We start from the raw sequence: 13,953 nt of genomic DNA, 5'->3' as shown, positions 1-13,953 counted from the left end.
TAAAACATAACCTTCAGCTGTAAAGAGACAATTCCTTGAAGTTCCCCATGCTTCAGACTCAGAACTGGGGTGCCTCTATTTTCTGTAAGATTCTCTATTTTCTGTCAAGATTTGTCTAGTTGATCTTGTCAAGGACTAGTCACCAACAGGTTCTGTACTGTTTTGCTAGGTAGTAGCAAGAAATAGACAGCAGTCCTCTGATTTGGATTCTCTCCCCTTTAACTATACAGAGAAAACGACCTGATCACTCAAGTGCTCTGGACCAGGTCCATCCAAGACTTTGAAAAGACTGGGAGGTACACTTCTGTAATGCTGACACAAAGAGCTTTCAGGGTTAGTCAGAGTCTACAGCAGAAGTAACAAAGTTGAACAGGAAAAAATACTGCAGAGATTTGAAGCCTTCACCTATGAAAGGAAGGTGAAAAAGATTCATACACATGGAAGAGAACAAAAGCACACACACAGGATGGAGAGGGAGAAGAGAGAGGCAAGACGAATATTTATTACTGAGCAGGGGTTGCAAGGAAGAAACAGCCTTAAGTTTTTGGCTAGAACTATAAGAACAGGGCAACACACATTGTACATTGAAGCTAAGCCAGCTCATAGTTACATAGGGCTACACTCAGTTCACAAGGAGTTTCCAAATCTTATTTGTAGATTTGAGCCAGTTGTAGTGTAGTTTCCACTAAAAACCTATGGGTAATTCACAGTAATATCAACAGCCTTTAGGGAGCTCATATTTAATCACATCTGACTGGACAACATGCCATGACACAAAAATCTGTAAGTAAGGAAGGGACACTAGGAAGGAAGTCACTGTGAGAACAGTTCTGCACCCACAGAAAGGGAATGTCAAGAAAAAACAATACCCAATGAGAGATGAAGTCTTCCTTTGGCAAAAAAAGAAAAAGACTGTTTAATGAAAAAAATGTTGATTTCTTATATTTTAAATAATTTTAAGATGAAAACAAAAAAGTCACTTAAGTTCCACAATTTATCCTACAGATGGAAGTGCTAGATACCAAACTATGATCTTTTTACAATGTGTATAACACTGCATTATTATTCTGATTTGTAGCATTTATCACACTTGTAACTTTAGAGTTAGGTGTTTAAATTTAGAGGCGTAATGAGCTGGATTCTGATACTCAGGTGCCCGTTTGGCTTTGCCAGCAAGTTGCATGGGGTATTTTTCCCTAAACAGGGAAAAAAATAGCATTTATAACTGAATTAGCCTCTTTTGCAGCCAGCAGTTCCCATAAAATATTTAAGACCAGCAACAGAATACTGTTCAAAAGAAGGTAGCTTTAGGGTCTAAAAATACTGTGTTCTACTTAAAATTTAGGAACATTTTCCTAATTAAGTCTATGCACACAGTTTTAGATAGGTCTTCCATTTTAACACTATTTAGGTTTTATATCTGAAAGGAAAGAGACTCTTGAAGATTCTAACCATTTCAGTTATACTGTACCATCTAGTTGAGAAGCAAGTGTGGTGCTCACAAAACCTGGCTACACTGGGCTCAAAGACAACCTAGACTGTCCTGCCCTTCTCCCACCTCTGGCCATCCACCGCTATCCCCTTCCTTGCCACAGCACCAGCTTTTCACACCAACCTGTCCAAAGAAAGGACAAATGCATGCCCCCACAACACAGGTTCTTCAGAAGCACTTGCTCATCTGGCCGAGTGCATGACTGTTAGAGCTGGCAGACATAACAGGAACACATAGCCAAGGGTGTGGAAGAAAGGAGAACAAGGACAGACTGCCCATAGTCTTAGATCAGCTCAAACACCTTGTGAAATTGTTTCCTGGTCAGTGGTTCTTTCTCCTCCACAGTTTTAAGCAGTTGAAAGGAATGCACTGTATTTTTTTGTAAACATCGTTAAATTAATCCAGTTGGCCTCCTTATCTGTGGAAGTGACTGAATCTTCATGTGAGGCTCTGAAAAACTTTAAAAATTGTGTTGGTGTTTCAAATTCTCCAAGACACACAAGACTCCCACCTGGTCCTCAGTCAGGAAGTTCTTCTCATTTAAAGAAATTAATATCTAGAAACCAGGAGAAAGACAGTTACCCTTAAGGGAGACCATGGCAAATGAGAATATTCTAGCTTGATTATTAACCAGAGTTTTTTCCTCATGCTGTACTGAGCTCACAAGTGCTAATTAAGAGAAACTGTACCAGACTCAAAGTTCTCAGTCTCATGTTATGTTTCTCTACACTTGTCCTGAAGAATAGGCTCAACACATTCTGCACTTGATGGACTGACAAAGTAACTTTTTGTAAAGAAATCCACAATTTACAGTTAAATTGGGGAATGTCAAACAGGAATTCTGGTTGTATCAGAGAAATAATCTCTAAAACACATCAAATGACAGTCTCAAAACAGATCAGGTATTCAGCTGAAGGCTGCTCATTTGAGGAAAAGGTACTTCACAGTTTAGATGCTTATTAGAGAGATGATGCTGCTAAATAACCCCACAGATAAAAGCCATCATTCTGAGTAGAACCTTTACAGCCAGTAATTACTACTGAGGGCAAGAGAGAACTTAAGTTCTCCCACTCTTACACATGTATTTCTCCTTTTATTTTCAGCCAGGACAACCATGTTTGCTTTGCTGCTCATTTTGCAGTGTGCAGTCTGAGGTAAGAAGTACGCAAGATTTAAAGAAACAGGTCAATGCTGCTGGAGAGTTTGGGAGCATCTGTAAGAGACTGTTCCTTGCAGAAAAGCAGATGTGCTGAAAGGTTTTTTTCACAAGTGGCCAAGACGAAGAATCAACACCTCTTAGACAGAAGGTTCTGGTAATACAGAAAACTACCCAAGAGGAAGAAGAGATTAAAAAAATAAGAAAGCATCTAGACTTTTGACACCTAGGGGTGAGGGATGTACAAGAGTGAATACAGTATTCATTTTCAGTAGTTCAGTGGATAGTCCACAACTCACCTCCTAGCCACTTTAAAGGACTTTATCTTACTTTTCCACCCCAAGGAATGCAAAATATTTCTAACACCAGCACACTGATTGTTCTGGTAACACCAGAAGCTGTGCTAGGCTTCAGTAAACAGGATATACATATTTGAAAGTACGAACTACATTCTAATCTCTGCTACTATTCTACTTGCAACTATACACTACTTACATTTTTATTTGTTTACTGATCTGTGATTTAGCTAGCAGGAAGCCAGATCAGCAACCCGGTCCAGCTGAGACAGTTTCACTAAATGATTCCCTCACCACACCTGACACTTTTGGTTGAGCCAAGGCAAGGGTGGCAGAGGCAGGAAGCGAAGGAAACCTCCCTGTGAGATGGACCAGCCTCAAAACAGAAGAGTGCAATTTCTAGTCCAGTCATTTACTAACAGAAAACTACATTATATTCCAGTTTTTCCACATTCAACAGTTTAGCAGTACCTGAGAGCACTAGTTCAGTTATCTACATTCCCAATCCATTACAAGTCACATTTGTTTAAAAATATTCACATAGACAAGTGTTTTCTCCCTTATATCTACATTTCAGTGAAAAAAATGGGCTTTTAGAAGCACTAAGTACCTGTTAGTCTAAAAACCATGCAGTGGTCTCACCTGTGAGCATTTACAGAAGTACAAATACAAAATAAAAAATGCAGAGAGACAAGACAGTAGTACATTCTAGCCTGCTCTATTACTTACACAGAGAAAATTGTTCAGCTGAACCAAGCCAGTTGCATGTCATAAGCAAAGGCTGTGTTCTACTCAGTTCAGGGGGGCAGAGAATGTTGAAGTTCAACCAGTCAACTGACAACCACCTGGAACTCATTAGCAGTTCACCCAGTGGGGCAGAGGCCAATTGCCCTGATCACCGACAGACTTGCAAAGATTTTTAGACCCTCAGATATCCAAAAGACACTGGGGGCACAGGGAAGGATGGAAAGGGAGAGGTCAGCAGCTCCTTGTGTTGCAGTGCTGTTCATGGGGTGGGGAAGAATCCAGCTGGCTGCAGCCAGAGCAAGCAATAACCCTTCCTGTTTAGGGGAAATTAAATAAATATTTAATCACTGCTTGCATTATGTGCTCAGTATTATGTTCACTGTTAAAGGCTTTGACTGTATTGTCTAGAGGATTAAAAAGCCCACAGATACAAAATGCCATGCATGCTCCCCAAAGATCATGATCTACAAACAATCTACCTAAAGCACAGGGTTTACAGACAGGGAAAACAATACAGCAAAAGAAACTGAACTATCAAGGTCAGCGGTAGGCAAGGCAGGGAGGGATTTTTTTTTTTCTGCAGGTGATACTAACTCTGAATGTCATGCAAGACCAGTGTTCTTTTAAACTCCAGAAGTTCTAACTATTTTTCCATTCTAACTTTTGTTTTGTGGGAGTGCACAGCAAGAGGCTTTCAGAGTATTTCACATATAGCTACACACCATAACCTGAAATACCATTCAGTCTCTAGAAATGTAATAGCCAATTAGTTGTTAGTAGTGTAAATGCCCTTTTTCCAGTGAGTCTTACAAGCATAACAATATTTTAAAGTCTTTTAACAAAGTCAGGCCTTACAAAGGCAGTGCTAGAGGGACTCAGAACTTCCATAAGATTGTCTACCTTATAATCCACCAGAACATTATTTTATACTGTACACACTGCTGCATACCACCATGTTTAAGAGTATTTTTAGTTATCAGAACCACATTTTTTCATGGTACACTGAAGTTTGTAGTGTCTAATAGTACATTCTGAGAACATAAGCTCTTTATTAAGCTGTACCTAAACAGAATTTTAAAAGGAAAAATGAGAATACCCTATATATTTTAGAGCTATCAGAGCAATTGTTTTGTACTGATTCAGAAGACTTCCCGAGAAGTTCATTTAACCAGCATTTGTAAAAAATATTTAGACAACATTGCTTTTGATACTTGAGTATAATGAATAATGCAACAGCATAGAAAGTCTTCTAGTACTCATATAATAGAGCAGGTGTTGCTTTCTACTTTCAGTAGAAGTTATCAGCGTTAGATTCCTGATCTTAGTTTCTACGTATTAATGATTGGAAATTTCATTTTCTGGTGTTGGCGACTGGAGTCTTAAGATTCAAGACGACATGAGAATGACAAGAGACTGTCTGCAAGCAGAAACAGTGACCTTATTTCCATCCCCAGCATCTCCATTAGCATTAGACACAGCCACCATACTGGCTTGGAGTATTTCAACTGAATACTAGCACTGCAGCATAGGCTTACCTAACAAAACAAAATGAAGCCTTAATTTCCCTGAGTCAGCAAAAAGGTACAGAACTCACTAAAGAAACACCAAGAAAAGGAGCCACTGACTAAAATGATGATTTTTGGAATTTAATGGAGAACAGCTCCTGACTGGAGCTCTTTGCAGGGCTCAATCTCACTGCCTCCCTTCTATATCTCAGCCCTCTTGACCCCTTAAGGGCCACACATGCTCCCCATTAGCTTGCTGCACATCAGAAGGTTGCATGGTTAAAACTAGAAGTTTATCCTCTCATGTCTCTTCACCACTAGCTTCCAAACCAGTCCCTTCAGCTTAAGGTAAGCATAGTCCATTGCCCCTCAGATACCTTAAAATAAGGTAGATAAGCTTAGATACATGTATGTGCCTTATCCCAGCACTCCAGTTTCAGAGAATATTGCACCTACTGTTAAATCTCAGTGACTCAGCCAGAACAGATTTACAGTAATCTGCAGATCTGCAGTAACAGAGCAAAGTTAAAGGGACAAAAATATACTAAGATAAATTTGAGGGAAAAATTGGACATTATTCTCAGAGAGACAGAAGCTACTTGAGATGCTGAAATTTGATACATAATCCCTTCTAGACTTCAGGCAAAAAATGAGCAAAACTCTTGTTGGGCACAGCTTCCTCCTTCCCTAGGAGAGGGATCATGTAACAAAAACCTATGACCCTTCTTCTATACCAGAGATGACTAGCTAACATCTTGAAGCTACCTTACAAGATCAAGCAACCCCTATGTGGTCCCTCTGAAAGCTGCATGCTTAGCAATAGCAGCCTAAGGTGAGGAGGCACTAAAGTGTAGGCAACATCTAGCAAGATTCATTGTTTCAGCAGCAGCATCACAAAAGTAAGGCTGTATTGATAGGGCTCCTGCATACCTTTGGTTCCATTTAGTAGAATCAGCGTTTATAGCCAATACAAGATGGATGCCCTGACATGACATACTTGCCCTTCTACATTTAAAAAATTATTTTCCTGTTGCGAAATATCAAGATGCCACATAAATAGGAGATGCCAAAACTGTGTTGGAAGTACAATACAAATAAAACTAAAGTGCCTTAACACACTTCTGCATCAGACTGCTTCTTGGTTACAGCTTTTTTAAAGATGAATCAGCAAAGTCTGTAACAGTGTAAGACCAGCTTATTAATGCTTTTTGTATTGGTTGTTTCAGATACTGCAACTCAATGTGATAACAGGAGTGTTTGGTAATTGCAGCAGACAGTTTCAACATTACTTTTCTGTATCATATTCTGCTGAAGAAGCTTACTTGGGTCTATTTTTGGCTTCTGTGTGAACAAGCAGTTCTTGATTTTAAAATCAAGACTGGACCTGACTGTGCTAGAAGAATTAGTGTACCAGAGTAATCTGTCAAAGGTAGTTTGAAAGACACAATGCAAGTTTATCAATAGACAGTTTTTAGTTCTGTGCCTCTGAGATCAGCCTCATAACTTGGAAAGGAAAATTCCTCCCAGAAAGTGGGTCAACTCATTAGCAGTCAATTGTTAAACAAGAATAGGTGAGCTGAAGATACTTAATATAAAGAGCATAGTTTCTTCTGTTTTTTCTTCCACGACTACACTACTCTGAAAAAAATGCTTGTGGGTCTACTCACAGGTGGGACTAAAGCCTATTGCTGCAGCCAAACTGATTAGTAGTATTTCCTGATGTAGTGGCAACTACATTGTTCCAACAAAACGGTCTAAGAAAGTATCTTAAGGAAATCTTGCTTCTTCAGGACAGCTTTAAATGGTTTTAATTTTGTCATAAAACTTGGCTATAACTAGTCACTTGCTAGTCATCCATTATCTGAATTTGTAGTGTTTGTGGATTTTTCAGTTGTCTTCAGTCAACTATTTTACCTGATTAAACCCCAAGAAGGAAGAGCTTCCTTTGTGGGATAAGAAAAAGAACCAAGCCCTGGCACCACCCCCACCCCCCTGAGCAGATACAGCAATAAACAAGCCCGTACCAATGAACCTGACTTTTTTGAAGTCATACTTCTGTGGGTGGTGTATCTTCCCAATAAGGTTCTACGTTATTCTGTTCAGCACTTCCTTTTTTCTTTTTTTCCAAGGTGAGTTTGTTTTAATTCTCCTGGACTAATTCTGGGAAGATAATTATCAGTTGTCAGGGATAAATCCAAGTCACTTGGAACACTACAAAGCTCAAGTTACCTCTCACCATCAGGTACCTTCCAGAGTTAGGTCACCTGTTCGTGCCAGCCGCTTCTGTGGTTCTAACACAGTCACAGATAGAGGACTAACACAGCTTTATCCTGTCATCAGCATCTGGTCAGAGCAACAGTGCTCCTACTAAAACTACGCAGTAGCACGCAACCAGCAGTCAACTCTTTACTTCCTCTCCCACCAGGGCTGTGATTGTGCAGGTTTCAAACCAAGCTGCTTTTAGTCAGTACAAGTTCATGCTATCCAACTCTTTGAAACCAGGGCAGTGTACTAAATCAACTCAGTACAGGCTCAACAAGCACCCAAAGAGCTATAAAGGTGAGGCAGGACCTCTTCAACTATGAGAGACGAACTATTTTATTATTTAGCTGTAGCGTGGTACTTCATTTTCTACAGAAAATGTGTCAGAAGCCCCTTCCCTCCCATTCTCTTAAGCAAAGGTCACCACCTTCACATAAGCATGCTGCAAGAGCCCTTCTGTCTGCTTAAGGTTAAAAAGTCACCAGGACTCAAGCAGCTTGTAAGGAACCTCACTGCTGACAAGCAACTTCCTCTATTATGCCAAGAGGAAAGAGTATAGTGCTAAATTGAAGATACGTCTCTTGGGAAGGCACTAGAAGGTGAATTAGGATTTACCCATTCCTGTAAAAAACAAGTGCAAGAACTTCTCTTTTTGAGGCTGGGGTTAGCCAGAGTACAAGAAACACTTTAAAAGCAATACCTGCCAGAGCAGGAACCCAATTGCTGACTTTTAATACTGCTCATTAACAAGTTGAGTTCTAACCTGAGGCTTTTCTGTAGGCTTCCAAGCAAGACAGAGAGAGTCTCCGGGTAGAGCATCTTTCTTTATGTGGGGGAAAATAAAAAGTGACTTGCCAAGAACAGTAACAAGGGACAATGTCACAACCAGACTATTTGGTCTCATGTGTTTGAGAAAGCACAGTAGGAGAGGGAAGATTTTCCCTGGTTTAGGTCACAGCCATGTTTCCAATGAACTGAGAGACAGCTTAATGGGTATCATCTCGTGGTACTGGTGGACAGCGTCATTTGAAGACAAGCTGCTCTTTCACCTGAACCTGTTACAGCTTAACAAAGTATTCATGCACTAGAAAAAAGATTTATCATCCACATGACATGAAAAATAAGGATGGTGACACATATGTCAGTGAGTCACAAGTAATAGGGGAGGAGGTTTTATTTGAACTAGGGCAATCAGGAAGTGCTAACCCATGTAGAAGGAGGCCCTCCTTGACTGAACAGCAGTACCTTAATCGTCACAAAGACGGCTGCCTTCAGTGACAGCAAGAGTAAACACTCCCAAAAGGGAAGAATGGCACCTAATGCAAAAACATTGTAGAGGGTGTGCAGAGTGGTCTAGCCATCTCACCCTCGGAAGTCACTGCAAAAGCAAACTCACCTGTCCTACACACATGCATCTGCCATTTAGCATATTGTATCACACGACACTCCAGTAGTCTTTAAATAGTATGCTTTAAAAAGTGATGTAAGCATTTCATATTTTTGGGTTTAGTTGACATGTTCTTCTGTTTGGAAGACTAGAACTTCTCCTCCCCTTACTTAGAAGTAGTTTCATAACAAAAAAGATAAATAAGACTGCCACAGTCTCACCTTCCCCACCACCAGCCACCTACCAACCTCCTTTTTTCCACAGATACTCCTTGCAGCTTAAGGTGCCTCACACCAAAGTAGCGGATAGCCCTAATGCTAGAGAATGGCTGGCAATAGGGAAGTTTTCAGTTGGCTTCTTGAACCAGGACAGGGTAGGACATGGGGAGGAGAAAAAAAGCAAAAGAAATCCCTACACATACACCAAATATAATTAGGTGCTACAGCAGTTTGAAATTTAACTAAGTAATCCTTTACTATTTCCAACATACGGCAGAAGATTGGATCAGAACAGTGAAGAGCCAAACTCTTTAGAAGACATCAATTTTTCTAATCTTAGGTTGTACGTATTCTTGCATTACAACAGCAATCGCATATTGACAAGTACACTCCATAAGTACTTACAGTAGTTTGTCAGTAATTGTGTAGTCAGGCAAGGGACTAAAGAAACACAGTTCTGTTGCACTGCAAGTTGTCCTAGAGTCTGGCATCACAGAGGATGTTTTCCTTATCGCTCTAGTCACCTCTGCAGAAGTTACTTTAATCTGACCTGGTCTTAGTGAGAGTTTGGTCTAAAGGTAAATGTAGTAGTTCTTCTACTGATTACCATGGGTTTCCCAACTGTGTTCTTTAAGTGTTGTTTACCTGCTTTAATGAAGGAGTCTGATTTGCAGTCAAACAATAGACCTATAGAAGTGGCATAGAGTATATGTATAGTGCCTAATGAAGATATCAGTCACAAGCTATCTAATTGTTACCCTAATAAGCTGTTATTTTTTGTATGACAAAGTGAAAGTATAATAAACCATAAGAATCAAGTCTCAGTATCAGTGAAAATGGTTCTACTATTGTCTAGTAATGCCATTCCATTTACACATCTATGCCATGATATATAAAATGTCTCTCCATCAGAAAAACAAGGAGGGACAAGTAACAAAAGTATGCAGGAGAAGGAAACCTTTCAGTCCAGGCTGTTGATGCTCGCCAGTGACAGAAGTAGTTGACCACTGCCTACTGGACTGCACAGAGTAAGGGAGCTGTTGCCTGCAGCACTGCAGAGCTGCATACAACGTGCTGCACACACACACGCAGCACTGCAGATCAGCACGCACTCACAGAATGCAGATACAGCCTTGTCACACTATTTAAGGACAGATACCGCAGAAACCTGCAGCTTTTTCTTTCTTTAGTTTACAGAATATGACACTAGTTTAATGCTGAAACACTAGTATCATTTAGGAAAGAATTATCATCCTGATAAGAAAGGAGATCTTTCATTTATTTTCTCAGGGCACCAAAGACTGCTTTCCCTGAATTGTCTCTCCCTTACTGGGTAGAAAGGTAGGTGAGGGAGGGAGTTTCCTTAAGGCCAATTAAGAACAACCTTAGACTTAAGTTTCAAGCAACCAAACACATCTGATAGGTTAATGCCACATAAAGGGGGAGGATGTTTCTCCCTCCTGTGCTGCCTGCTCTTTCTTGATCTTAGTGTCTTACCTCTCCTCCACCTTGGGCACTTGTCAGACCTTTCAACAAAGCCATTTAAATCACAAAAAAAAAAAATATACAGTAAATCTCTCTTTCCCTTCCCTCCCCTTTGGAAAATTTGTGTTGGGAGAGTTGAACCTGCACAAAAAATGGTTTGACTAAAATGGGAGCGAGTAAGTCAGACACACAGTCACAGTCATCCAGTTCCACTGCGGTGAGCTTATGGATAAATCAGGTCATTGTAACTTGAAGTGATATCCTTAGGTTTCTGTCAAACATTGCTTAGACAATGAAATTAATTTTTCTTCTCCATCTTCACTTACTATGGGGAAGGTGCGGGCAGGAGATTGAGGAGAAAAAAGGCAAGCTCTGTCTCAAGTGACAGTAAGAGTTACCTTGGGAATCATGGGTATGCTAATGGTAGCCCTTTTTGTAGAATGGGCTACCACACAAAGATTGAGAGTTCATTCCTCAGCTGAAGCTGGTCTACATAGTTTTAAACTTTCAGTACAACACAGGTAAAGTTTACTCTTGGAGGCTTCCTGGTCTCTTTAGTGGAGATACTAGGTATCAGGTTATCAACACCTGCAAGTCACTTTATCTGGGCAGTTACCTCAGCCATTTGAGTAGATACCAAAGTGCAGGGGGGGGAAGGGCAGGGGAAAAGCAAGTTAGAATAAGAATCCACAATCAACAAGAACTATTCTTCTTACAGTAAAAAAAAAATCGGATTCCCCCATTAGACACACAGGATTAAGACCTATTCTTCTAAGGGTCTGTCTCAATCACATGGGAGCCAGGAAGAAGAGGAAGAGAATCTGGTTCTATATGCAGTATCTTTCCCATTCTTACACTTACATATTCTTGCCTCAGCTAGAGTTTCACTGAAACCTGTAACTCCATGTGTTTGAAGTTACAGTTGTCAAGAGATTTCATGTTATGCACTGCCTGCATTTTTCCTCCTACTAATAGGAAGTAAACAAGACCAGGGAAAATAAAAAGTCTGGCAACCCTCCAGCACACTGAGGCATCAGATTAGGGCATCTGTGATGCAAATGATACACGGGGGGCAGGGGAAGGTGTGCAAATTGATATTACACCGCAGGGCAAGGTCAAGAATCCACCCCCCAGGTAGTAACTTGGGGCAGGAGCAGGGGGAAACCCTCATTCTTTTAGCTGGATAACCCTCAAGTCATATGCCTCCTATAGTCTTCATTTTAATACCTTTTGTTTTCCTCAAGGTTACTTAAGAGTATGCACATATGCTTCAAACAGACTAAAATATATGCATAGTGCAAACTTTTGCCCAATTGTAAAGATTTTGTAATGACAATTGTCAGGATAGTCAAAACTGTTTTACTGGCCATAAAGACAGCATGAAAGATTAAACCTTGCTACAGTGTAGCTTTGTAAAACCTCCGAGTAAAGATTGCTCCTACTGGACTACATGGATCCACTATCATTCTCCAGAAGCTCTCTCTCATGTAATGTTTGTTCAAATCAATGCATCGTTCACCGTAATTTTGTTCTTTAATGCCATTTAGCTACGGGTACCGTTGCCATGTGAAGCATCTAGCAAGATAAAATGTTGCTCCTTATGTTCATATTGATGCTAGAAACTTTTTCATCCAAGAGAGACTTCATGAGCCAGGCCTGTTTGAACACCCCCACTGAACATGACAAGAAAGTGCTTAGATTTATTACTGAAGTACTGGTCTCATTTGATTAAGAAACAAACTGCCTAACACCTCCTAAGACTGACCAAGAAGAACATCTTCAGATACTGAAGACACTTCCCAGGCTCTCAACACCCAAAGGTCCAGAGGAGTCACAGCTCTTTACAGAGTAAAACTTCTCCTTTGCTGATCAGTAACTAACATCAGTAACGCTTTACACCGTGCCATTACGTAAAAGGAGAAAGTCAATGCAAATTGACAGGCCATGATGTTGTTTCAACAGAGCTGGAGACTGAAACAGAAGAAAGAAAAACTAGGAAGGATGCACTCTCTGGACTAGCCAAGAGAAGCGTCTGCAGTGCTGTGGCAGTGTGCTGTGGCTGTCAGGGCTCCCCGCACCCAGGCATCGCTCCTGCCCCTACACGTGTCCCTCACCGCCGCCCACAGACACGGGCACGCAAACATCGTGCTGCAGTAAATACCCCATTTCGCTTTCAGCCTCAACCGAGAGTATCGGTTGAGTTTCCCTGAGACCGCGCTCAACTCGGACCTCAAAGCGACCCTCATCTCCGCTGCACAACGCCCGTCGCGCCGCCGCGGCCGGGCAGGGCGATGAAGCGCGTCCCCGCGACCCTGGCCCGCGTCGGGGCGGCCGTCCGACCACCGAGGGCAACAAGCGCACCCCTGACTGCGGACACCTACACTTCCCCAGCAGAGGCTTTCGCCACAACCGGTTTCCAGCCGGCAGAAGAGGTGAGGGAAGGAGGAGTAAGGACACCAGAGAGCGGAGGGAGTTCCAGATGTCAGTCGATAAGCGGCAGCAGCCCCCTCCCCCCAGGACTCTTTCCTTCCCAGCCCGCGGCCCCGGCGGGCGGCAGTGACCAGATTCCTCCGTGCGAGGGTCGGGAGGGCGCGGCGCCGCCGTCTGCCCGGGGCGGCGGCGAAGGGAAGGGGCAGGCGAGAGGCAAGCAGGGAGGGAGGCGGGGGGGCGAAGGGACGGCAGGCAGCGGTGAAGCGGCAGATGGGCGCAGCGAAGGCGCAGGCTGGAGAAAGACCCGCGCCGGGGTGGTGCCTGGCGCCACGGGGAGGGGGGTGGCCAGCATGCGGTTAGCCCCGTGCCGTGCGGGGAGGGAGCGGAGCGGGGCGCGGCGCAGCGCCCCGGGGACGGCTTCCCTCGCCCCCCGCCGCGGCCCGCCGACCTACCCAGCAGCACGCAGACCACGTCCAGCGCCACGAAGGGCAGCCGCGTCCTGTCAAACATGCTGGCAGCGCCGGCGACAGGCGCGGCGGCGGCTGCGGCCGCGCTTCCTCGCGCAGCGCGGTGACAGCCTCGGCCCGAGGGGCGGGAGCGGAGCGGAGGCGGCAGGAGGGAGGGACGGAGGGGCTCTGCCGCCGCAAGGCGCTGCGCTCCGAGCCAGCAGCGCCCGCCCCCCGCGGTCCCGCCGCCGCCCGCACTGCGCTACTGCCGCCGCCGCGGCGCCCACCGGGGCTATAAGGCGGGCGGGGGTGGGGGGAGGAGGGCGGGCAGGCGGCGGCGCCTCCGACCGCCCCGACCCGCCGCCGTGACGCCCCACCCGGCGGCCGCGCGGCAACGCCGCGGCGCGGCGCGGGCCGGCCAATGGCGCCGCGGCCCGCCCCCAGGGCGCCCCGCCCCCCGCCCCGCCCCCGCGGCGCGAGCCCGCTGTGCCAGGGGACCCCCGCGCCTCCGGGACCGCGCCCCCCCGCT

The 13,953-nt window shown here is 43.8% G+C and overlaps 1 protein-coding gene across 1 annotated transcript in view; it reads right to left on the bottom strand.

Annotated features, from left to right (window-relative positions):
* PLPP1 (phospholipid phosphatase 1) overlaps positions 1 to 13,681 on the bottom strand; it is a 68,548-nt gene extending 54,867 nt beyond the window's left edge. The window contains exon 1 of the mRNA XM_074855083.1: positions 13,431 to 13,681. Within this exon, the coding sequence (XP_074711184.1) occupies positions 13,431 to 13,488 (58 nt within the window). The 5' untranslated portion in view covers positions 13,489 to 13,681. The remainder of the gene's footprint in view (positions 1 to 13,430) is intronic.
* Between the last annotated feature and the right edge of the window lie 272 nt (positions 13,682 to 13,953).

This window comes from Strix uralensis, chromosome Z, assembly GCF_047716275.1.
Source record: "Strix uralensis isolate ZFMK-TIS-50842 chromosome Z, bStrUra1, whole genome shotgun sequence".
Taxonomy (NCBI): Eukaryota; Metazoa; Chordata; class Aves; order Strigiformes; family Strigidae; genus Strix; species Strix uralensis.
Note: the sequence above shows the minus strand (reverse complement) of the source record. Positions and strands in the feature narration are given on the sequence as shown.